This window comes from Salvelinus namaycush, chromosome 41 (assembly GCF_016432855.1).
Source record: "Salvelinus namaycush isolate Seneca chromosome 41, SaNama_1.0, whole genome shotgun sequence".
Taxonomy (NCBI): Eukaryota; Metazoa; Chordata; class Actinopteri; order Salmoniformes; family Salmonidae; genus Salvelinus; species Salvelinus namaycush.
In genome coordinates, this window is record NC_052347.1 from 6,436,041 (window position 1) to 6,462,189 (window position 26,149).

General features: G+C 44.8%; 1 protein-coding gene across 1 annotated transcript in view; it reads right to left on the bottom strand.

Moving 5' to 3' along the window:
* Window positions 1-3,930: 3,930 nt before the first annotated feature.
* The window catches only part of LOC120033966 (caveolae-associated protein 1-like), a 30,599-nt gene continuing 8,380 nt past the window's right edge, over window positions 3,931-26,149 (bottom strand). Inside the window, exon 2 of the mRNA XM_038980365.1 lies at window positions 3,931-5,064. Coding sequence (XP_038836293.1) covers window positions 4,213-5,064 — 852 coding nt within the window. The 3' untranslated portion in view covers window positions 3,931-4,212. The remainder of the gene's footprint in view (window positions 5,065-26,149) is intronic.

The following is a 26,149-nucleotide window of genomic DNA, read 5'->3' on the forward strand; positions in this document are numbered from 1 at the left end:
AAATCACACTCCCTCCGTACGTAGGGAAAATTGCATTTACAAGCATGACCTTGCAGCGGGAGAAGAAATTACCAAAAGAAGAGCTGAACTGGAAGTCATCTGAATTACTGGCAGTCTCTACGTCATCAGAAGTGTAATAAGAAGAAATGTGAACGGCGTTGATGTTTATGTTTTACCCAAATCAATATGTATTCGCCATCGACAAATATTCTAACCAAGGCGTGAAAACAATTTTATTCTAGTATTTGAAATATGACATATTCATTATTACATTGATAAAAATTGGGGGATATGGTCTGTGGTCTTCTTCTTCATCATCATCATCTATGTAGGCTATAGCACAAACAGTTCAGCAATAATTAAATATTTGATCAACGTGTTTACTTGGTTTCATGGGACCTAAGAATTACAGGGTTCTATGCTCCTGAACTTTCACATTTTTCTTGTGCGGCATTGCCCATCAATTTGAGCGTGGTCATCTCTCAGGTAGCTAACCTTATAGGCCTGGGTCATTATAGTGCATTGTGAGACCAATAGCATCATTTGAGTGTCCCTTTTCAGCAGGGAAATAACAAGAGTAGAAACATTACTGAGGTTATGAGAATCATAGCAAGTCAGGTCACATGGTGTGAAAACCAAAAACCAATTAAAAGAAAATGAATGGCCTGTTTATCCCGGGTGACTAATCTGAGTGTAGTAATGGTCTATAATACAGCTGTACTGTCTGCACTTCACATAGCATTGGGTTGAACTTTGACACATTCAATCATCACAGTGGTAAAGTCTGGTGTAAATCATATAGCTTTTATTGATATATAAGTGGTCAGACAAAAATAGTCATTTAATTCAACAGAAAAAGCAAGCTTCATTATTAGATCTGTCATAAGAATAGGGAGGAGCTATTATCATCTCAGTTCAGTTGAAAATGGCAGTGCTACGTTCTCTATACTTGTAATCAGGATATGTACAGTATCCTGCAGGGTTGAGGTCAGTTGCATTTCAATTCCAGACAATTCAGGAAGTACACTGAAATTCCAATTATCTCAAATGCTTTTCAGTTAGGAACATTTGGAATTGGAATTTGGTTTACTTTCTGAATTTACTGGAATTTAAATGGAATTGGCTCCAACCCTGGTAACCTGCAGTAGTTTGTCTGATCATTTTACAAAGAGCTGCATATTGACTGACAATGCTGTGAGACTACACTACATGGCAAATAAATTAAACAGTTGAAAGATGAGCAGTCACTGTTTGTATCTCCACTCTCTCCTGAAGAAGGCAGGAAATGCTATTAATCTCCTCGGTTAGTTGGGGGAGATGAGGAGTGTTTAGAGATGGTGGTAAACTTAGCTTGTGTTAGACAAAAACTTGGTCAATCTTTAACGTATCTGTGTGTTCAGTATTGGCCTTGGCATTTATGTCATGAGAATCCATTTCAGCCTTGTAAAAAAATGAAGTAAACACAAAATATGAACTGCACAAAGACCTACAGATTTTGTTTTTGACTGCATCATCTCTCCTTCTCTCTGCACTGACCTCTCGCTCCACATGATCACACTGCCCCCCCTCTCTCTCACTCTCTGTCTCTCTCTCTATCTCTCTCTCACACACACACATCCTCTCTCTGTGTTCCGTCTCACTCTCCTCAGAGAAAGCACTCTCCTTAATCAGGATCCTGCCTCATTGATTATCCTAATGGTGTTCCACAGAGACCTCCCCTCCCTACCCCGGCCCCTTCATCAAGGTCGGTCAGACACAGAGAGCTATGGAGAAACGTAGAAAAGCCTTCTGTAGCACTGTCTTTGAGCTAGGCCCTGTGTGCTTTCAGTCCTTCTGTACTTAGTCTCACTACTTTGTTTTCCAGAGGCATGTCTTGTAGGTAGAGAAAGAACACGAGGCAACAGCTTTTAGCTTGTATTGCATTTACTGGTCTCACTTCACGTCAAACTCAAATAATCTATTCTAATCACCATCGTCTCCCTATATCAGACCCTTGCCAGACCACACAGGCACAAACAAGCTGACAAGTAATTCAAATAGACAGAGACTGAGGTCCAGGAACGGACATGTCCTTTTTTCTTTCACCTTTGTAACACTGCCATGTCATTCACAATCCCTTGTAATTTGCTGCCGGCACAAACAAAATTGGATAGCGCTTACATTTCTATATGCCACTATAGACTTTCATTTAACTGTCACCTGGCACATTGACATGTGCTGGAGGGGTTCCTACAAGATTCTCTCCTTTTTCTCCCCACAATTACAGCACCCAATGCAGTGAAGTGCTGGATATATCCCGTCATTAGCTGTGGCCATGGTGATAGATTCAATAAGCAAGGCTCTGTCAATCTCAGACAGACTCCTCTTCCAGGAGAGAAGCCTCTGGAATAACAGTAATGTGGCAGGTTAACACAGTTATGTGTGTGCTTATTATAGCATATATGTACAGTACATGTATGATTCTTGTAGCACTGTGAGCATACATGCATACATTTGTACAATGTGTGTCAGTACAATTACATTTTTTAATGAACATTATCATGTAAGCACAGTGAGAGAAAAAACAGTGAAAAAAGTGAACTTCTACAGAACGATGGCACTAGGAACCTTTGATTAAAAGACGGCTCAAAATGTAATTCTCCTGTCATCAGTGACCAGCCTTAGTAACAACCAGGTAGTTTGGTCGTTACACTGGTAACTGAAAACTGAGAGAAGTATAACTATTTTCCAGATATCACAATATAGTACAACTTAGAAACTTAATGAAACATTCTTTTTAAAAAAGTAAGGTAAAACTATGCAACTAAATTCAGATCTCTTTCCAGTCGTCACTAATCCTTCATCCTTCTCGTTCTCCATTTCAAAACAAAAAAATAGGATCGGTTGCAATCCTGTTTTTTACGTGAAAAACTTTAGAAATAATTAAAGAGAAGGATTACTTCACACGTCTGGCATCCATCAACCCCATGACATCATTTAAAGGTACACTAGTTTTTCCCTGATTGACTCAAGATTGCGGCTGAAACATTACACACGCACAAAAAAAAATCCATTTATGCCAATCACTGAGTCTCTTCCTCTTCTTTTTTAATATTGCATTTGCCGTGACCCTCCCCCTCAGTCCTCCAAAATGAAAACAATCAACCATTAGGGTCACACTGTTGATCAGAAATAAAAGCTTCATAGTGCTCCTCTAAGAAAAGTGAAAACTATCTTAATCTTTATCATGATCTTATCTATCTCCTCCTTTCAGAACCACGACGTGTTGACAGAGCGTGTATGCCCACACTTACAGTAGAAAGCTGGCTGCTCAAAATGGCTGTGAGCATTTGTTTAACCGATCTGTAAACTCTTCAGTCAAGGAAAAGACGGTCCCCTGTGTCTCTCCCCATGCACGTTGAAACCATCTTTTGGTGTTTCCAGTGTGTGCTCTTGCTCTTCATTTGTCAAACCGTAATTTCTCTGACCTGCACATCACATGACCACTGATCATCAAATCAGAAAATCTCAAGATACCACCACAACTGGGCACACACTGGCTGAAACAACTTTGTTTCCACATCATTTCAATGAAATGACGTTGAACCAACGTGGAACAGATGTTGAATTGACGTCTGTGCCCAGTGGGGGATATTTCCATATACATTGTTATGTACTGTTTATCCTACGTTAGCAATTATTGTACATCAAATCACAATAGCAACTACTATTTATTCCCTTAGCATTGTGGTCATTCTATTTCAAAAACAACAACAACAACAACAACACAATTATATCAACAAGCAATATCCCAGACTAGACCAACCAGAGTCATTCACAAACTAAAAGACAAGAAAATATGTAAGGAAGAAACAAAAATGCGGGGTTAAACTTTTTTTTGTTGTTGTCTAGAACAGCACATACTACATTGAAAGTAATTCCTGATGCATATTTTTTTTTTCTCAAACAAGATGTATGTAGGCACATTTGACTGTAAGTTGCTTTGGATAAAAGCATCTGCTAAATGGCATATTATGTCATTATCATTTTTATTATAAGTTGAGTAGATTGTGAACATTGTCCCGACAGTCCTTATCATGCATGCTGTGTCACTGTCATCCAAATGTAGTATGTTTCTCTCCTCTTCTTTACTCTCCCCCTCTCTCTTCTCCTCTGTCTCCTCATCCCTCTATTGTATCATTCTTCCAATCCTGCTGGGCCCTGTAGACAGAGTTATTTGCTGGTTGTCTTCATGCTTGTCTTCACCACAGGGACCTTACTCTCCAGCCTGATCAGATGCTCTGCCACCTGGTCCTCAGCCACCTCCAGGAAAGCTGCCATCTCTGGGGTGTCTACTCTCACCAGCTCCTCCTCCTCTTCATCCAACTCCAGGACAGCAGCCATCTCTGGGGTGTCTACTACTCTCACCAGCTCCTCCACCTCCACGTCTCCCTCTCCCGCCTGCAGGGCCTCATTCTCGGCCACCTCCACCATCTCTGTGCCCTCTGTGTGCACCACTTCCACGTCTCCATCCCGGAACTTCTTCACGTGGAAGGTGAAGGGCGGCACGCGGTACACGGTCGTCTTGGAGCGGGCGTAGACGGTGTGGTCGGGGGTCAGAGACTTCTTCAACATCTCCTTGGAGCCCTTTAACTTCTCCTTCCGCTCCATGTTAGGGGTCATCTTGTTGCCCAGCTTGCCCATCTTCTTTTCCAGGCTATGCTTGGTCTTCTCCAGCTTGTCGTGAGTCTTCTGCCGGGTCTTCTCCAGGTTATCCCTGGTCTTCTGCTTGGTCTTTTCCAGGTTGTCCTTGGTCTTCTGCGCTCTCTTCTCCCTCTGCTCTTTGGAGAAGGCCTTCTTGATGTGGTCCACGCGCGCCTTGCTGGAGCGTTTTATCTTCTCCGCCCGGGACTCTTCGATGATCTCCTCGATCTCCACCTCTTCGTCTGAGTTGAGGCCAGTGAGCGCCGCCTCGCCCCCCTCCTCAGGGATCTGCTCCAGCCCCCCTTCCACAGAGCAGCCCTCAGCTACATTCTCTGCCACCTTGGATGACTTTAGAGAGGCTTTAGCGGCCTTATTCTCATCCTGTGAAGACACAAAGGAGAGAGTGGATGAGGTTAGACAACAGGAAGAGTAAACATACAAGATAAGTATGAACGTTTATGTTTAAGGCTCCAGTTAGGGTCATAAAAACAGCAGCAGATCTTGTTTTGCAGCCAGCTGAAAGACTAGGACAGTATTACATTTTTTTTTTTTATTCTGTTTTATCATTTATATTTTATTCGTTTTCAAGCATAAGCTTGCAAAGACAGTATTAAATCTACCTCATTACATATCAGTACTCTGAGTGAGATAAGATGTTCCTATTCTAATGTGTTCATTCATAGGGAACAATGTGTTCACAGAATGGGATTTGTCCAATATATACACACATTTTCAAATTGACTGCATGATTATAGAGGTTATATTGTAGTGTCACGTAAAAGCCTGAGGCTGAGAAAATGAATGAATATCAATTCATATGAATGTGGGCTCTGAGATGGAAATGAAATTTAAAATTTATGTGTATGATAAATTATTCATCTTCATGGCTTGCCTCAGATACTTAACTTTACATTTATCAGTCGCATAAAAAAATATATGAAACATGCCTGCTACTGTTGGCCAACCCCATCTAGTGGTCATACAATACAAACTGACCAACACTCCAAAATCAGCACAGACAATGAAATACTGTCCAGCCAATAGCACAGACTTTCCATATGTACCCTAGAATGAATGACTATGATACTTTAAATAAAGTCTGCCTGAAACCTCTGTTTGTATGTGAACCAGCAGACTGTGACTGGTGTAACATTTAAGAGTGAGATACTTTAGTTAGATTGAAAGTCACACTTTGTAAGCAGTGGGTTGTGGGAAAATATGTTTAATGGTAGAGTCAAATGCCTAGTTATGTGTTTCCCTACCGGTTGTGTGATAACCACATCAAAGGGTTAGGTAATGTAATACGCTTACTGAGATGAGCTGTAAAGAGGTAGGACAACCAGTGACATTGACATATGAAAGGTTGTAGGTATCCATCCTTACACTCACTAAGACTGAAAAGCCTATTAGAGAGACACAGAGAGAGAGAGAGAGAGAGAGTATGTATGCATGAGGTACACCAGGAGAACATTTACCACAGTTATCGCAATGATTCAGCGAGGTAGGAGTGTGCAGTAAAGTACTTTACCAATAGCAGGAAATGCTTTTGGCTCTAGTTGGCTCAGTATGCTAGTTTCATTATTAGACACCATACAAACCTGTATGACATCCTCTTTAAGTCTTTCACAAGCTGTTTGTGATTACACTTATTCTGTGTAATGAACATTTACCAAGTAGTTTGGCTGAGAAGACCCTGACACTAGTTTCTAGTATAACCAAAATAACTGCAAATGTTCTCAATATTTCCAATGGACTGGTTCAGACAGTCTTGCACTCCATCTAGGGGACAAGAAAGTTCTAGCAGCCTGTAAGGGGACGCTACATCAGATATGGCATTGTCTGTTCATAAAACCAGTACTTCACACTGAGATTCACAAACTCACTCAACGTCCGTGATGATGTTTTCACAACGTTAGAGAAATGTTGTATTATTGGATATCCACTGTGGGAGACCAGGAATATGCAGAGGATGTTATCCCTCAAATCAAATCCAATTTTGTTGGTCACATACACATGGTTAGCAGATGTTAATGCGAGTGTAGCGAAATGCTTGTGCTTCTAGTTCCGACCACGCAGTAATATCTAACAAGTAATCTAACAATTTCACAACTACCTTTTACACACAAGTGTAAAGGAATGAATAAGAATATGTACATATAAATATATGGATGAGCGATGGCCGAACGGCATAGGCAAGATGCAGTAGATGGTATAGAGTACAGTATACATATGAGATGAGTAATATTGGGTATGTAAACATTATATAAAGTGGCATTGTTTAAAATGACTAGTGATACATTTATGACATCCAATTTTTAATTATTAAAGTGGCTAGAGATTTGAGTCAGTATGTTGGCAGCAGCCACTCAATGTTAGTGATGGCTGTTTAACAGTCTGATGACCTTGAGATAGAAGCTGTTTTTCAGTCTCTCGTCCCAGCTTTGATGCACCTGTACTGACCTCGCCTTCTGGATGATAGCGGGGTGAACAGGCAGTAGCTCGGGTGGTTGTCCTTGATGATCTTTTTGGCCTTCCTGTGACATCGGGTGGTGTAGGTGTCCTGGAGGGCAGGTAGTTTGCCCCCGGGGATGCGTTGTGCAGACCTTACTACCCTCTGGAGAGCCTTACGGTTGTGGGCGGAGCAATTGCCGTACCAGGCGGTGATACAGCCCGACAGGATGCTCTCGATTGTGCATCTGTAAAAGTTTGTTTGTGTTTTTGGTGACAAGCCAAATTTCTTCAGCCTCTTGAGGTTGAAGAGACACTGTTGCGCCTTCTTCACCACGCTGTCTGTGTGGGTGGACCATTTCAGTTTGTCCACCTTCTCCACTACTGTCCCGTCGATGTGGATATGGGGGTGCTCCCTCTGCTGTTTCCTGAAGTCCACGATCATCTCCTTTGTTCTGTTGACGTTGAGTGTGAGGTTATTTTCCTGACACCACACTCTGAGGGCCCTCACCTCCTCCCTGTAGGCCGTCTCGTCGTTGTTGGGAATCAAGCCTACCACTGGAGTGTCGTCTGCAAACATGATGATTGAGTTGGAGGTGTGCATGGCCACGCAGTCCTGGGTGAACAGGGAGTACAGGAGAGGGCTGAGAACGCACCCTTGTGTTGCCTCAGTGTTGAGGATCAGTGGGGTGGAGATGTTGTTTCCTACCCTCACCACCTGGGGGCATCCCGTCAGAAAGTCCAGGACCCAGTTGCACAGGGCAGGGTTCAGACCCAGGGCCTCAAGCTTAATGATGAGCTTGGAGGCTATTATGGTGTTGAATGCTGAGCTGTAGTCAATGAACAGCATTCTTACATAGGTATTCCTCTTGTCCAGGTGAGACAGGTCGGTGTGCAGTGTGATGGCGATTGCATCGTCTGTGGACCTATTGGGACGGTAAGCAAATTGGAGTGGGTCTAGGGTGTCAGGTAGGGTGGAGGTGATATGATCCTTGACTAGTATCTCAAAGCACTTCATGATGACGGAAGTGAGTGCTACGGGGCGATAGTCATTTAGCTAAGTTACCTTAGCTTTCTTGGGAACAGGAACAATGGTGGCCCTCTTGAAGCATGTGGAAACAGCAGACTGGGTTAGGGATTGATTGAATATGTCCGTAAACACACCAGGCAGCTGGTCTGCGCATGCTCTGAGGACGCGGCTAGGGATGCTGTCTGGGCCGGCAGCCTTGCGAGGGTTAACACGTTTAAATGTTTTACTCACTTTGGCTGCGGCGAAGGAGAGCCGGCAGGTTTTGGTAGCGGGCCGTGTCGGTGGCACTGTATTGTCCTCAAACTGACCTCCTAATGCCCTATGCTAATCCTAGCATGCCCCTCTGACCCTGCATGCCATAGAGATAGCTATGTCTTTGTTGTCACTGCCCCACCCTGTCCCATCATAGCACTGCGCACCTCACACATAACACATAACACATAACATTTACTCTATGCACACTCATAAGACTATATATACACTCACACACACACTACACTACACTACAGACCCACACACACACACACACCCTTTAACACTGAACATATGCTGTTGCTACTCTGTTCTTTAATTTAGTCTTATTATTATCTATCCCGATGCTTAGGCACTTTACCCTGCCTGCATGTACATACAGTTGAAGTCGGAAGTTTACATATACTTAGGTTGGAGTCATTAAAACTCGTTTCTTGTTTTAACAAACTATAGTTTTGGCAAGTCGGTTAGGACATCTACTTTGTGCATGACGCAAGTAATTTTTCCAACAATTGTTTACAGACAGATTATTTCACTTGTAATTCACTGTATCACAATTCCAGTGTGTCAGAAGTTTACATACACTAAGTTGACTGTGCCTTTAAACAGGCCTACCTTCAAACTCAGTGCCTCTTTGCTTGAAATCATGGGAAATTCAAAAGAAATCAGCCAAGACCTCAGAAAACAAATTGTAGACCTCCACAAGTCTGGTTCATCATTGGGAGCGATTTCCAAACGTCTGAAGGTACCACGTTCATCTGTACAAACAATAGTACGCAAGTATAAACACCATGGGAGCACGCAGCCGTCATACCGCTCAGGAAGGAGATGCTTTCTGTCTCCTAGAGATGAACGTACTTTGGTGCGAAAAGTGCAAATCAATCCCAGAACAACAGCAAAGGACCTTGTGAAGATGCTGGAGGAAACAGGTACAAAAGTAACTATATCTACAGTAAAACGAGTCCTATATAAACATAACCTGAAAGGCTGCTCAGCAAGGAAGGAAGCCACTTCTCCAAAACAGCCATAAAAAAGCCAGACTACGGTTTGCAACTGCACATGGGGACAAAGATCGTACCTCCACAAGTCTGGTTCATCATTGGGAGCGGTTTCCAAACGTCTGAAGGTACCACGTTCAAAATAAACATGGCGGTGTTCACCTTAGCAATCTCACTAGGATAAAGACCTCCCCATTCCTGCCATTATTGAAAGAGATCGTGATACCTCACATCTCAAAATAGGGCTACTTAATGTTAGATCCCTCACTTCAAAGGCAGTTATAGTCAATGAACTAATCACTGATCATAATCTTGATGTGATTGGCCTGACTGAAACATGGCTTAAGCCTGATGAATTTACTGTGTTAAATGAGGCCTCACCTCTTGGTTACACTAGTGACCATATCCCCCGTGCATCCCGCAAAGGCGGAGGTGTTGCTAACATTTACGATAGCAAATTTCAATTTACAAAAAAATAAATGACGTTTTTGTCTTTTGAGCGTCTAGTCATGAAATCTATGCAGCCTACTCAATCACTTTTTATAGCTACTGTTTACAGGCCTCCTGGGCCATATACAGCGTTCCTCACTGAGTTCCCTGAATTCCTATCGGACCTTGTAGTCATAGCAGATAATATTCTAATTTTTGGTGATTTTAATATTCACATGGAAAAGTCCACAGACCCACTCCAAAAGGCTTTCGGAGCCATCATCGACTCAGTGGGTTTTGTCCAACATGTCTCTGGACCTACTCACTGCCACAGTCATACTCTGGACCTAGTTTTGTCACATGGAATAAATGTTGTAGATCTTAATGTTTTTCCTCATAATCCTGGACTATCGGACCACCATTTTATTACGTTTGCAATCGCAACAAATAATCTGCTCAGACCCCAACCAAGGAGCATCAAAAGTCGTGCTATAAATTCTCAGACAACACAAAGATTCCTTGATACCCTTCCAGACTCCCTCTGCCTACCCAAGGACGTCAGACGACAAAAATCAGTTAACCACCTAACTGAGGAACTCAATTTAACCTTGCGCAATACCCTAGATGCTGTTGCACCCCTAAAAACTAAAAACATTTGTCATAAGAAACTAGCTCCCTGGTATACAGAAAATACCCGAGCTCTGAAGCAAGCTTCCAGAAAATTGGAACGGAAATGGCACCACACCAAAACTGGAAGTCTTCCGACTAGCTTGGAAAGACAGTACCGTGCAGTATCGAAGAGCCCTCACTGCTGCTCGATCATCCTATTTTTCCAACTTAATTGAGGAAAATAAGAACAATCCTAAATTTATTTTTGATACTGTCGCAAAGCTAACTAAAAAGCAGCATTCCCCAAGTGAGGATGGCTTTCACTTCAGCAGTAATAAATTCCTGAACTTCTTTGAGGAAAAGATCATGATCATTAGAAAGAAAATTACGGACTCCTCTTTAAATCTGCGTATTCCTCCAAAGCTCAGCTGTCCTGAGTCTGTACAACTCTGCCAGGACCTAGGATCAAGAGAGACACTCAAGTGTTTAGTACTATATCTCTTGACACAATGATGAAAATAATCATGGCCTCTAAACCTTCAAGCTGCATACTGGACCCTATTCCAACTAAACTACTGAAAGAGCTGCTTCCTGTGCTTGGCCCTCCTATGTTGAACATAATAAACGGCTCTCTATCCACCGGATGTGTACCAAACTCACTAAAAGTGGCAGTAATAAAGCCTCTCTTGAAAAAGCCAAACCTTGAACCAGAAAATATAAAAAACTATCAGCCTATATCGAATCTTCCATTCCTCTCAAAAAATGTAGAAAAAGCTGTTGCACAGCAACTCACTGCCTTCCTGAAGACAAACAATGTATACGAAATGCTTCAGTCTGGTTTTAGACCCCATCATAGCACTGAGACTGCACTTGTGAAGGTGGTAAATGACCTTTTAATGGCGTCAGACCGAGGCTCTGCATCTGTCCTCGTGCTCCTAGACCTTAGTGCTGCCTTTGATACCATCGATCACCACATTCTTTTGGAGAGATTGGAAACCCAAATTGGTCTACACGGACAAGTTCTGGCTTGGTTTAGATCTTATCTGTCGGAAAGATATCAGTTTGTCTCTGTGAATGGTTTGTCCTCTGACAAATCAACTGTACATTTCGGTGTTCCTCAAGGTTCCGTTTTAGGACCACTATTGTTTTCACTATATATTTTACCTCTTGGGGATGTCATTCGAAAACATAATGTTAACTTTCACTGCTATGCGGATGACACACAGCTGTACATTTCAATGAAACATGGTGAAGCCCCAAAATTGTCCTCGCTAGAAGCCTGTGTTTCAGACATAAGGAAGTGGATGGCTGCAAACTATCTACTTTTAAACTCGGACAAAACAGAGATGCTTGTTCTAGGTCCCAAGAAACAAAGAAATCTTCTGTTGAATCTGACAATGAATCTTGATGGTTGTAAAGTCGTCTCAAATAAAACTGTGAAGGACCTCGGCGTTACTCTGGACCCTGATCACTCTTTTGACGAACATATCAAGACTGTTTCAAGGACAGCTTTTTTCCATCTACGTAACATTGCAAAAATCAGAAACTTTCTGTCCAAAAATGATGCAGAAAAATGTATCCATGCTTTTGTTACTTCTAGGTTAGACTACTGCAATGCTCTACTTTCCGGCTACCCGGATAAAGCACTAAATAAACTTCAGTTAGTGCTAAATACGGCTGCTAGAATCCTGACTAGAACCAAAAAATTTGATCATATTACTCCAGTGCTAGCCTCCCTACACTGGCTTCCTGTTAAGGCAAGGGTTGATTTCAAGGTTTTACTGCTAACCTACAAAGCATTACATGGGCTTGCTCCTACCTATCTTTCCGATTTGGTCCTGCCATACATACCTACACGTACGCTACGGTCACAAGACGCAGGCCTCCTAATTGTCCCTAGAATTTCTAAGCAAACAGCTGGAGGCAGGGCTTTCTCCTATAGATCTCAATTGTTATGGAATGGTCTGCCTACCCATGTGAGAGACGCAGACTCGGTCTCAACTTTTAAGTCTTTACTGAAGACTCATCTCTTCAGTGGGTCATATGATTGAGTGTAGTCTGGCCCAGGAGTGTGAAGGTGAACGGAAAGGCTCTGGAGCAACGAACCACCCTTGCTGTCTCTGCCTGGCCGGTTCCCCTCTCTCCAATGGGATTCTCTGCCTCTAACCCTATTACAGGGGCTGAGTCACTGGCTTACTGGGGCTCTTTCATGCCGTCCCTAGGAGGGGTGCGTCACTTGAGTGGGTTGAGTCACTGACGTGATCTTCCTGTCTGGGTTGGCGCCCCCCCTTGTGTTGTGCCATGGCGGAGATCTTTGTGGGCTATACTCGGCCTTGTCTCAGGATGGTAAGTTGGTGGTTGAAGATATCCTTCTAGTGGTGTGGGACCTGTGCTTTGGCAAAGTGGGTGGGGTTATATCCTCCTGTTTGGCCCTGTCCGGGGGTATCATAGGATGGGGCCACAGTGTCTCCTGACCCCTCCTGTCTCAGCCTCCAGTATTTATGCTGCAGTAGTTTATGTGTTGGGGGGCTAGGGTCAGTTTGTTATATCTGGAGTACTTCTCCTGTCTTATCCGGTGTCCTGTGTGAATTTAAGTATGCTCTCTCTAATTCTCTCTTTCTCTCTTTCTTTCTCTCTCTCGGAGGACCTGAGCCCTAGGACCATGCCTCAGGACTACCTGGCATGATGACTCCTTGCTGTCCCCAGTCCACCTGGCCGTGCTGCTGCTCCAGTTTCAACTGTTCTGCCTGCGGCTATGGAACCCTGACCTGTTCACCGGACGTGCTACCTGTCCCAGACCTGCTGTTTTCAACTCTCTAGAGACCGCAGGAGCGGTAGAGATACTCTTAATGATCGGCTATGAAAAGCCAACTGACATTTACTCCTGAGGTGCTGACTTGCTGCACCCTCGACAACTACTGTGATTATTATTATTTGACCATGCTGGTCATTTATGAACATTTGAACATCTTGGCCATATTCTGTTATAATCTCCACCCGGCACAGCCAGAAGAGGACTGGCCACCCCTCATAGCCTGGTTCCTCTCTAGGTTTCTTCCTAGGTTTTGGCCTTTCTAGGGAGTTTTTCCTAGCCACCGTGCTTCTACACCTGCATTGCTTGCTGTTTGGGGTTTTAGGCTGGGTTTCTGTACAGCACTTTGAGATATCAGCTGATGTACGAAGGGCTATATAAATACATTTGATTTGATTTGATACTTTTTGGAGAAATGTCCTCTGATCTGATGAAACAAAAATAGAAGTGTTTGGGGATAATGACCATCGTTATGTTTGGAGGAAAAAGGGGGAGGCTTGCAAGCCAAAGAACACCATCCCAACCATGAAGCACTGGGGTGGCAGCATCATGTTGTGGGGGTGCTTTGCTGCAGAAGGGACTGGTGCACTTCACAAAATCGATGGCATCATGAGGGTGGAAAATTATGTGGATATATTGAAGTAACATTTCAAGACATCAGTCAGGAAGTTAAATCTTGGTCGCAAATGGACAATGACCCCAAGCATGCTTTTCAAAGTTGTGGCAAAATGGCTTAAGGACAACAAAGTCAAGTTATTGGAGTGGCCATCACAAAGCCCTGACCTATAGAAAATGTGTGGGCAGAACTGAAAAAGCGTGTGCGAGCAAGGAGGGCTTACAAACCTGACTCAGTTACACCAGCTCTGTCAGGAGGAATGGGCCAAAATTCTTGTGGAAGGCTACCTGACATGTTTGACCCAAGTTAAATAATTTAATAGCAATGCTACCAAATACTAATTGAGTGTATGTAAACTTCTGACCCACTGGAAATGTGATGAAAGAAATAAAAGCTGAAATAAATCATTCTCTCTACTATTATTCTGACATTTCACATTCTTAAAATAAAGTGGTGATCCTAACTGACCTAAAACAGGGAATTTTTACCAGGATTAAGTCTCAGGAATTGTGAAAAACTGAGTTTAAATGTATTTGTCTAAGTATCACTTATCTCGTCAGGTGTCTCTTGCTTCTCTCTCGCTCTCTCTCCGTCTCTCTCTCTCTCTAAACTCTTTCACCCTGTCTCTCTCAACAATCTCTCTCTCTCTCTCTCTCTCTCTCTAAACTCTTTCACCCTGTCTCTCTCAACAATCTCTCTGTCTCTGTACACACTGTCCAGATTTAATGTTGGGAAACTGGCCCAGTCCTGAGTGTCTGCGCTGAGTCACTTTTACCTCTCCTCTGCCGTGTGTGTGGGTGTGTGGGATCTCACATTGAGAGCATTGTAGGGAATGGGAATAGTTCGGCTTGTAATCAGGGAGTGAAACAATCACAACTGAGTCTGTGTTATGACACTGAGGGTTGGTGAGCTCATCTCTGATGTGGTTTTATGAGGTGTGTGTGAGGTATGTTTGGTTTGTTTTTTATTTAGAAAAATTGTTTTACCCCTTTTTCATGGTATCCAATTGGTAGTTACAGTCTTGTATGGACTCGGGAGAGGCCGAGGTCGAGAGCCGTGCGTCTTCCGAAACACGACCCAGCCAAGCCGCACTGCTTCTTGACACAATGCCCACTTAACCCGGAAGCCAGCCGCACCAATGTGTTGGAGGAAACACCGTACACCTGGCGACCGTGTCAGCATGCACTGCGCCCGGCCAGCCACAGGAGTCGCTAGTGCGACCAAACCCTCCCCTAACCCAGACGACGCTGGGCCAATTGTGCACCGCCCCATGGGTCTCCCAAAGCAACATTCCCCTGACACTTTCTATTTGTTTCATCATAGTTCAAACAAGCGGCTTGGGTTCACAGCTCATGCAAAGCCAAGGCTTTTTATGATGGCTTTCATTACTCTTGTACTGGGGGAGATGTGAGTGTTTTTTGCAATGATGAGATACATTTAAAAAGTAGTTGACTAGAGCAGCGCTGTTTAACAGGATAATGTGATGTTCAAGCCTGCAACATATGTCCTGGGACAAATCATTTGTGATTTTGAATTCCGTACTTTGGTTTATTCTGACATACTGAACATCTTACCTCATCACTGCCAGGCAGATAGTATGTTCATACGTTTCATATACTGTATTTTTGCATCAGCATTAACCAATACCACACCCTCCCCACACCCTCACAATGGTGCAAGTGGAACCTATCATAAAATGACCATTGCTTCCTTATCTGGTGCTGTGTCCTACTCCGCCTGCAGTGTGTGTGTTTATTTCGGGCTCGCCTTTCCCTCTCTCCGGATTCCATCCACCATTCCCTGGCTACTAGCCACTGTAACATTCTGCCCCCTCCCCTCCTTGCCTCTCCTCACAGTCCTCAACAGGGCAACAGATAAACATAGGATCATGTCACCACGGCAACAACCATTGTGGAACATTGCCCCTGGTGGGGTGTGAAGCTAAGCCTGATAAATGACTATGGAGGATGATGAACCCCCCCATGCGACACCATCGGAGGAACTACTGTACTACCACGCTACTGTTCTATGGGACAGATTAGATTCAGAACATAACTGTCGTCATCATACTATTATCAACAGTCTTGCTACAGCTAAACAGTACATTACATGACCCCTAAGCAGCATGTTGGCCCGGCCTACCACTGATTCCATTGGGGTGATGTAATAAGTTGATGGGTGCCTCGCCCACCTCGGTACAAAGCCACATAGAAACGTAGAGAACAAATTGAGAGGGCAGAGTTCTCTGATGCCATGGGGCCTGGTCTATGTCTAGACCAGGCCCCATCAAAAAGCTCTTTCCCCCAACCAGACCCTGGTTCTTCCAGAGTCAGACCCTGTTGACTCTCAGAACCTTCACTCAGAGCCTCACTGCAGAATAACAATCAGGAGCTGTGAAGTCTGGAACAGGAAGAGGCTGCAGCCAATGGAAAAACTGTTCAGCCGGGCATTCTGGGAAAGGCTGAAGTCATACAAATGTAGGATGTTACATCATTGAGGGCATCGCCATCTCCTGTGTCGGGGTGGTGCCCTGACGCAGCCTGATTAAAATCATGTAGGAAAGGAAATGCACGTCTTCGCGGCCATCAGTAGCTCTCCCTGTATGTGATTAATGAGAGAGAGAGGGAATGGACGGAGGGAAAGAGAGGACGGAAATGGAAACTCCATGAGTGTCCCTGTGTTACCCTCCTCTCTCCTCCCACTCTAGCCGTGGAAAAGTCTGGTCTACATGTGAGTGTGTACGCTACTATGCTTGAAGGAGTGCCTGTAGAGAATGTGGTTGGTTGAGTGTGTGTGAGTCTTCACAGAAAGAAAGAGGGAGCTCTGTTTGTTAGTGTCTCTTTCTTTGCATCGAAAGGTAGAGTGGCCTGGGGGGGCTGAATTACAGCTCATGGAAAAGCTGGCAGATGGTGGAGAATTAGCACTGGTTACACTGTGTGTGTGTGTGTGTGTGTGTGTGTGTGTGTGTGTGTGTGTGTGTGTGTGTGTGTGTGTGTGTGTGTGTGTGTGTGTGTGTGTGTGTGTGTGTGTGTGTGCGTGCGGCACACGCATGTTTGTGTGTATGTGGAACAAGAGTGTCTGTAAATCTCTATATGCATTACTGTGTGTGTTTGTGTACAGTGTGTGTTGGCTATGCCAGTGTATCCTATGCAGGGTGCTGAGTACAGGCAAGTCGACATCTGTCTATTGCTCATGAGTCGTCTCTCTGAGGGAAACACTCCCTAGGAGGTATTCTGAAAATACACAAACCAGCCTGAGGCCCAGAGAACACAGTAAACAAGTCATACATTCTACTGACTGAGAATGAAATAACAGAGAGAGTGTGTGTATGTGTGAGAGAGAGAGAGCAAGAGAGGAGAGAGAGAGTGAATGAGAGAGAGAGAGTGTGTGGATGTATGAGAGTGAGCGAGAGAGAGGTATGAGAAGAAAAGTAGAAGGTACAGTGGTAAACAGGCCTCTTAACATTTAAAGTCTTGCAGTCCCATCGATGCTACATGAGGCCTATCCTGTTTTGGCATCTGAATGCAGCGTTTTACTATTAAAACCTTAAAAGGCTTTCTAGTTTGGTTATTTTTCTCTGAAGGTGAGTGTTCTGCCTCTGACTCATAGGCACTGGGGATCATTCTTAACCACACACTAGTTGCCATGGACGACGACAGAGCAAACAGTTGTCCAAACCACAGCTAAAAACTACAGCAGCTATGGCTATAAGGGCACTATGGTGTCTCTTTCTTCTCCTAGCCAGCCCAGGGCCCCTTTTCTGCAACACAAAGCCCCACTCTCAGACTCTCTCTCCTTAGATATCAGTCACAGTCCTATGACATCAGCATTTTATAACGTTAATTAAATAAACCTAATATTAATGTCTGTCTGTCTTTCATGACCTATCAAAAATGTCATGTGGATTTGATAATTGTTGTAGATAAGGAATGCCACAGACCAAATTGTATTGTAAATTACCGTCCATGCCCTTTTGGATGGAACTGAAGGTTTTCACAACAAACGTTTGGGACATGTTCGATTAGGACATGTTTGGATGACATTAGGATTGATGCCAACCCTTTACTCTGGTACCCTCCCACATGCATCAGGTATTTCACAAGAACAGGAGAACAAGAGAGGAAGCCTAGTGAGGTAAGAAGAGCTACTTGGGTTTTACTAGACAATGGACGTCTACCTACAGATGTAGGATCTTATTATGAGCCAGTTCGCTACACCAGGAAAATAATCCTGCCGCAACAGTAAATGTGAATTATTATATGGATTATAATGAATTTACATTTTTTGTAGGGGTTGATACATTTTTCGTTAGGGAAAATCAAGTCTGACATTTTAAAATGAAAATTACAAGCCTTTTTAAACCTTGAATATACTACAAGTTTGCATTTCATGCTGCGCAGGAAAATTCTCAGTAACAAAAGAGCAATCAAATTAAGATCCTACATCTGTATAAATGACCTCTACTCCCATCTTAATCAGATGCCCGTGACCTCCCTCCATCGTTCCTCATGGGGCACAGATGAGAGGCATGCCTTGTGAGTCACCCTGGCAGCTGTCTGATCCTGTCTAGCCCCAGTCTGCAGTATGCAGCTGTGCCTTCAGCTTTCACAATGACCCATCTGGGCCCCTTCTGGGACCGGAGCAGAGGGTGGAGGGGCCTGGCAGTTATAAACATGGTGCTAGCAGCTGACGTACTACAGTACATTTCCAATGCTTAAGCCTCTTTCTATGGGCATAGTTTTTTGGGGCTCAACACATTTAACACACTACTATAATGAGAATATTTATTTACAAGAAGCTATTACAGAAGGGGGTTGGGAGATAGTCTACGCATCCCAGCTCACTCTTTTCGTTCAATTAGACACAGCCAAGGCACAGAGATCGGGTTCTCGTTCCATCTACCTCGAGCATCCTGGGGAATCCTCATGACCACCATCCCGACGCAGCGGAGGAGTATAAAGGGAATTCTGTGTAATGACCCACGGCATCTCTGATCTCACCATCCCACTATGGCAAGCAATGTAACATAGCCCAACTGTGATGGCTTCACATGAAATGAAGCAGTGGAAATACACTCTACACCTTTGCCACCAGGACCTCTCCCTTCCCAAACCGAATTCCAGACAGCAAGGTCGAAAAAGTTCCCTGTATTCTATTTGGACACAATTGTGGTGTAATGGTACATTCTGTTTGACACCGGAAGGGAGTTCCTTGGGGTTTCTTTCAGAGCTATGTGTGACCTCACCACACAGGAGTCTGGCGGGGATATATCCCTTTCCAGGGCTCAGCCAATCCCCTCACCCTCTCTCTATGACTACGACCACTGGAATCCCTACAACTACAACCACTGTCAACATGGCATCACCAGCCATCATGGAACCTTTGCTTTTCCACACGTTTTTCTGTATGACTGGCACGTCTAACTCTCTACCGTAGCGATTCTGTAATGTCTGCACTGAGATCTGCTCCCAACGTCTAACATTAACACCAGGTTGACAGTTTAGATATAAAGGCTGTATCAGATCGCATCGGGCTGATGATGATGATTAATGATTAGTGGAGCCATCATTCCTGCCTAATAACATGAGACACACATCAAGCCAATAATCCCATGTCACGTCAGTCTGCCTTTTGTTCTAACTGTCTCCCCTGTGTAACTGATTCTGCTTTATCTAAAAAGGCACATCCCTGGGGGAGGGAGGGGGATGTTTTTATAGAAAAAGTTTGACATTAGAGAGAGAGCTTTTGTTCTCGCTCTTGGTCTGCTCGTCAGGTGTGCAGCAGCCTCTGTTTGGGTTTACACGATCAGACTATCCCTGGAGTTTATTGGGACCAACATAATCCAACGGGTTCTCCTTCCCCTCATCCACCTCTGGTGGAGGTTTAGGCCACCTGAGACAACTGATTCATGTCCTATTATGAGATATGCCAGAGTTGTCCGAATCTCTACCGCTGAAGTTCATATCTCATCAACATACCTGGGTGGGAGGCACTAGTTCTACTACCCACACTTAAATGTCTTCCCTCTCAGGGAGAGAGGTGTTAAGTAGTTCCAGGCAGTGGTGTGTCTCAATAAGGGTGAAATATAGGAAGAGTAATAACAACTAAAGCCATTGTCAAACCCTCCATCCACCCACGAAAGCTCCTTGATAAGAAACCATTTTCAAAGCTTGATCAGTCTAATGCCCTCTGTGTGCAGTCTGCTAGGTTAATAATCAGAGATATGAGTGGCCATAACCCACCCAGCCTAGATCTCAGTGACAGGATATAACTCACAGGCCAGTGCCAGGAACACACAGTCCGAGCAGCAGGCATCAGTATTGGGGACATGTCACCAGCTAACACAGCTGCACCTGGAACTGCAGGACACACTGTCTGAATACAAATATGTTATGCACTGTGTTTACATGTTGACATCAGAATAGCCACAAGCAATCGCAAAGACACAGGTGTGCACACACAAAGATACAGAAACACAGAGGCACATCCACACACACACACACATCCACATCCACTGACACCATCGTTCTGTGCTGCTGCCGGTGGCTAAATCCAGTCTCACTCTATGAAACAGGACCCGCCGCCATTCCATTCCACATCGTTGCAAGAGTATTTATAATCAAATCACCAGAGCAGATTTTCTTTTACACAGTTTCTGAAAAATTTGGCCGAGTTATTACTATCTTGGCAGTGGCCTGCTGAAGTAACGGCTAGAGCGTAGGCTACAACGTACAGTAAGTAACATGTTGCTCCAGCTCCCACAATTCTGTGGACTGGAATTGGAACAAAATATCTGTTGACCAACCCAGGAACGTTGAGTGGCGGATGGACAGGTGCCCTGACCTTTAGCTTGCCTGGCAAATCATGTCTTCTGTTGTGGGAGCGAGGTCTGTAAGCCAAGAGGGCAGTGGGTGGTTGAGCCCAGTGCAGACGTCTGGGTCATACGAGTAGTTCATGTTTGTATATCTTAGTAAGTGCAGCTCACAGTGACTTCACTTGGTCCCCTTAATTCGGTCCTCAAGTGCAAGAGTAGACTTTGACCCATACACACGCACAAAAGTACACACACATGCACTCATTGACAGGATGTGAGCTGAATTAGCAGGAAACAACAGTCTTGTGGGTCTGCGAGTCAGACGACACAACAACAAGTGATGCTGTTTCCCAACAGGACCCCACCTCTCGCCCCCAACGGCATCAAAATGAGCCCGGCGTGAACCATGCACATTGTTAACAATGCTGCCGGTGCTCCAGCTGTAAAGTCTACTGCTAATATATAAATAGGCATGGACAAAGAGACACACACTACAGTGGTTTCAGGTTAACTTAATATACTGAGTGTCCAGGTTGGCAGTGTCTGAGGGCCACTGGCCTTCAGCCTCAGGAATAGCAGGGGTCCTCTTTCTGCTGCACATATCCCACCGGCAGTGACAGAAAAGCCTGTACGCAAGAGTAACACTGTCTATCAGCCAATGTCTTATCAAGCCTTCACACAGCCATGACACCCTGATGCTAGCTATGAGACAGATTTGTCAACCTTCATGAACCCATTGATCTTTGTAAAGAAATGATTAGAATGAGAATGGCTTTTCATTACCCTTTAGTATTTGTTGGGGGTGACTGGGACTGGGTGTGATAGGGTGGACCAGGGGTCTTCAACAGGCGGCCCATCTGTTTGGGATTCATTCTGTCAATTTGCAGTGTACAAATGATTATAATCCTGTTCCGTCCCACAGACCATCCACTCAGAATCTAGTTGGGGACTCTTACGGTAGAGGGAGGTGTAAAGAAAGACAGAAGAGAGGTGGATAGAACCACCGCCGCTGGGGGGCATATGTAGTCGGGTTTTAGCGGCACGCGGCACGCGGATCTACCACCAGAACCAGACCACGGCAAAGCCCTCCTTGATCTGACACAACTGTGTAAGCAATATGTCTGAAACTCTACCAAGCTATTAGGTGGAGTTATTAGGTGGAGCTAAATGATTAAACCTATCCAGTCACATCTTTGTATATCTGTTTCTATATCCGTGTCTTGTGTTAGGGGCCAGGGGTTGATTTGAAATCGGGCATACTTTGCATTCTTTAGGACATAAACTCGATGAATATTGTGACAAGAGAATATAAAAAACCTGAAAAGAACTATTCTGTGATCTTGAAACATAAAGTTACAGGACAAAGCACGAAGAACTGTAACAAGGGAAGGCGTACACGCCTTTGTCAAGAGTGGAACCATATTGTTAAAATAATACACAATCCTTTTACACACGTTAGATCAAAGGCAGAGAGAATCCTTTCAAGCCAGGGAATGATACTGTGATGTGAAACCTATGCAAGCGCACCTTTCACAGCGCTTTTTGATCTTTGCCAAGTATAAAAAGGAAAGAAAAATTAAATTAATGACAGCTCAGTGCTCATGGCTGAGCTCCTCCTAAAGCCAGAACAGATATGAGAGAAGAGGGAGATAATCAGTAGAGGACCACAGACTGCTGCACTGTGCCAATAGATACAGTCCATGTAGCTAGCTGGCTCCAGGCTGTTCCAGTCTGATCCTGGGCCATGATAAAGATGGTGATGATGGGAGGGAGAGCCAACAGAAAGAACCTGTGGTTTGGAGTGGACTCAGGATGTTCAAGGAAACTCACACATCGGAGGAAAGAAGAGGAACATTTTATTCGACGCTAACCTACAAGAATGTAGGATCTCCTTGTCAAAGCGAGGGCTTCCCCTTTTTCCTGCCATGTTATGGCTGTGGTCTTCCTTCTGATCTGTCCATACAGCTTTTAGGATCCCTGAATACTCAGGCAGACATCTTAGAACAAAAATAACAATAAAGTGAGTGGAATTAAGGTGAAAGGGCATGAAGGGATACACTTCAAATAAACTGTACATGAACGGCTTACCAAAACTCATATAATACAACTTCTAAATTTGCACTCAACATAGAACATAACACCATGCCAGTGTGTCATTCAGAAATGTGAAACAGTGAGGGAGAGGGGCAGTGAACTGACTTTTCACACACACAAACACTCATGCACCCTAGTATTGAATCTCTCGGCCAGTGTTCTACAGAAGAGCTGACACGCAACAGTGAAATGTAGAGCCTGCCAGACATCTCTCCACAAGCTGCAGGTACCGGAGGGTGGGGAGGGGGAGGGGGAGGGGAAGGAGGGAGGGGAGTGTAGGAGTATGGATGACAGGCGAGGTTGACCCAGAGGGGGGCGAGAGACAGAGAGTGAGTGAGGGAAAGTGGGAGAATCCAAGGGGATGAATCAGCGTACTAATTTGGTGCTGCTGTCTATCTCTTCGTTCCTCTCTCTCTCCACACTACTGTACGCCATCATCACACCCCTCCCCGGTTCCCCCCACAGTGATCACAGTGAGTCTAGGAGGACAGGTTAGTCCCTGACTAGACCATAGAGGGGTCACAAGCTTGAGGTAATTGGTTCTGAAGTGCTGCCAGGTTTGCCTGGGGTTGGGGACTGAGACTGGGGGAGACAAGCTGTAACTGAGAAGTCGGATGTCCCCTGTGATAGAGTCAGAGACAGGACTATCACTGTCCCCTGACTCCATGCCAGAGCAGTACAGGGATGCTGAAGAGACTCGTCCATCATAGACACACAGATCCTGAGTCTTCAATAACAGATGAATGAGTGGACTGACAGCTCGTGCCACACCCTCTTTGCAATGATCAGATGGGCGGGAGGCCTTGGTCCACAGACACCTCGGAAGCATCCCTGGAATGGGGAGGAGTGGAGGAGGAGGAGAGAGGATGATAGAAGATGGGTCAAGGGACATTTGTAGTTGAGAGAGGGCCGATGAGATGTAGCTTTGCCCTAGGCCTGCCACAACACTGTTAGCTGCTGCTGGGACTCTGGGACCCTCAGAGACTCTTCCTCCCTCGCACTCTCCTCTTCACACTCTCTTCCTCACACTCTCTCACAAGGACAGAGTGTTTGAGTGGCATGTGTTTCTCTCCAGGGAAAAACCTAAATAGGTTATAGCATAGGTTATGCACTACATGGGAGAGGCCATTTATGTGATTTATCATGATTTCCTCTTCTAGAACAAATGTGAGACATGTCTTTGGGTGCCAGTGTCTAATAGTATGGCCACACCCTGCTGTTGCAAGAGGATCGTGTGTTCTCCCGTCGATCCAGGTTTAATTATAAAGCATCACTGTCAGAGTGTTTCCCTGATGCTAGCAATATGAAAGGATGTGGCTATTCTCAGAGAGCACTCACACGAGAGAAGAACAGCTGTGGTTGACGCCAGCACAAGCTGACACACGCAAACGCGGAACACGCACGAACAGAACATGGAACATCCACAAACGAAACATGGAACACGGAACATGCACAAATGGAAAACACACTCGCAGTAGATCACGAGTGCATCCACCTATGCAAACATACTCAGATAATCCTCTGACTTACAGTAACTAACTCGTACTGTAACCCCCCACTTGACTTGACACTATCGGCAGTTGAAAACGTAAGGTTATTTGCGTAACCCCGGTTCTCTGATGATGTACATGAGATGTATCACATGTGGGGTTCGCTAGGACCGCCTACTCTCTCGAAAGTACCTATCAAATGCGTCTGTTGGGGACAGACAGGTAGAGTGGAAAATGTGGTGAGAGACCATAAAAGGAGCCCTTCTCCCACCATCTGGTTATTCTCAAGCATAATTGTCTTCCTCACACTCTTGCGAGCAGGGGAAACGCAATGATATAGTCACACAACTGCTCCACGACAAAAACACACCAACTGTAAAAACATTGAGCGTGCATAAGTAGCTGGCAGGCCTGTTTTTTCTTCTCTCTCACTGGCTATGCCTCGCTCTCCAAGTGAGGATGGATAACTGCTATGTTATGCTTAGCCAGCTGCATACCACCCTGCATCCAACTACTGGCTCGCTGCTGAAACTAAGCAGGGTTGGTCCTGGTCAGTCCCTTGATGGGAGATCAGATGCTACTGGAAGTGGTGTTGGAGGGCCAGTAGGACGCACCCTTTCCTCTGGTCTAATATTCCTCAGCGCAGTGATTGGTGACATTGCCCTGTGTAGGGTGCTGTATTTTGGATGGGACATTAAACGGGTGTCCTGACTCTCTGTGGTCACTAAAGATCCCATGCCAATTATTATAAGAGTAGGGGTGTTAACCCTGGTGTCCCGGCTAAATTCACATCTGGCCCTCATCCCATCATGGTCATCTAATCATCCCCAGCTTACAATTGGCTCATTCATCTCCCCTGTAACTATTCCCCATGTCATTGCTGTAAATGAGAATGTGTTTCCAGTCAATTTACCAGGTTAAATAAAAACATTTTTATAAAGCCCTTCATGACGATAGCTGCCAGGACTAGTCATAAGCAGGATTGTAACTGCCGACTGGAAAATCACTGGTCATCAGGGGGCTCGAAGATGAGGAGGGAAAGGATTGGTGTCGCTCGGGCATCCAGGGGGTCCACTTTTTCTTTGCCTGTTAAGCTGGATATTCTCAGCCAAAGTGTAATTTCTCCCACCACCACTAGGCTCATGGTATAACCACATCCTTGGATGACACTACAGGAAGCATGGATGCTATGGTCTGTAATAATACAGATCTCCTCCCAAGCATCTGGGTCTAGGGTCTCCAAGTTCAAGTTCAGTTTCTTCCTCACCTCCAACAGTAACTCAGCCGGCTATTACTCAACAGTAAAGAGGTCACGTTGAGAGCTCTAAATGCTTGGGCCAAGACCATGTTCGTTTTCTGAAAAACGGAGGCAGTAAGGCGCTGGTATCGTTAATAACACAGCACATGGGGCTGGTGTGGTGAGCCAGTGACAGCTGCACCGTGGGAGAGTTGCCAAAACTATATTGTGTATGTCCAGGCTTGGGGTACCCTTAGCAAAAATCCTGCTAGTGAGGGTTTTTTCCCACAAGCCCTTAGCTTCCCTGAGGCAAGCTGGTACTGCAGGGAGCAATTCCTTTATTGGGGCTGTATGTGACTGGAGTCTCTTTCTGTCGTATAGTTCCCTTGACGGGCCCTGAGCCCGCTTGCAGATACTGTATGAAGGAGCCCAAACTCCATTGGAGGAGGGGCAGCTCCACTGCTCTCGGGCCGTCAGGTCAGCTGACCTGAGAGGGCGGGAGAACGTGGTCGTAATCTCGAGGATCTCCGTGAGATTAATCCCATCGTCATCCTCATCATCCCCTAACTCAACCTCCCCCAACACTACGTCGTCGGACAGTGAGGGGAGGGAGTCGAGGCTATCCACCATGACCTCG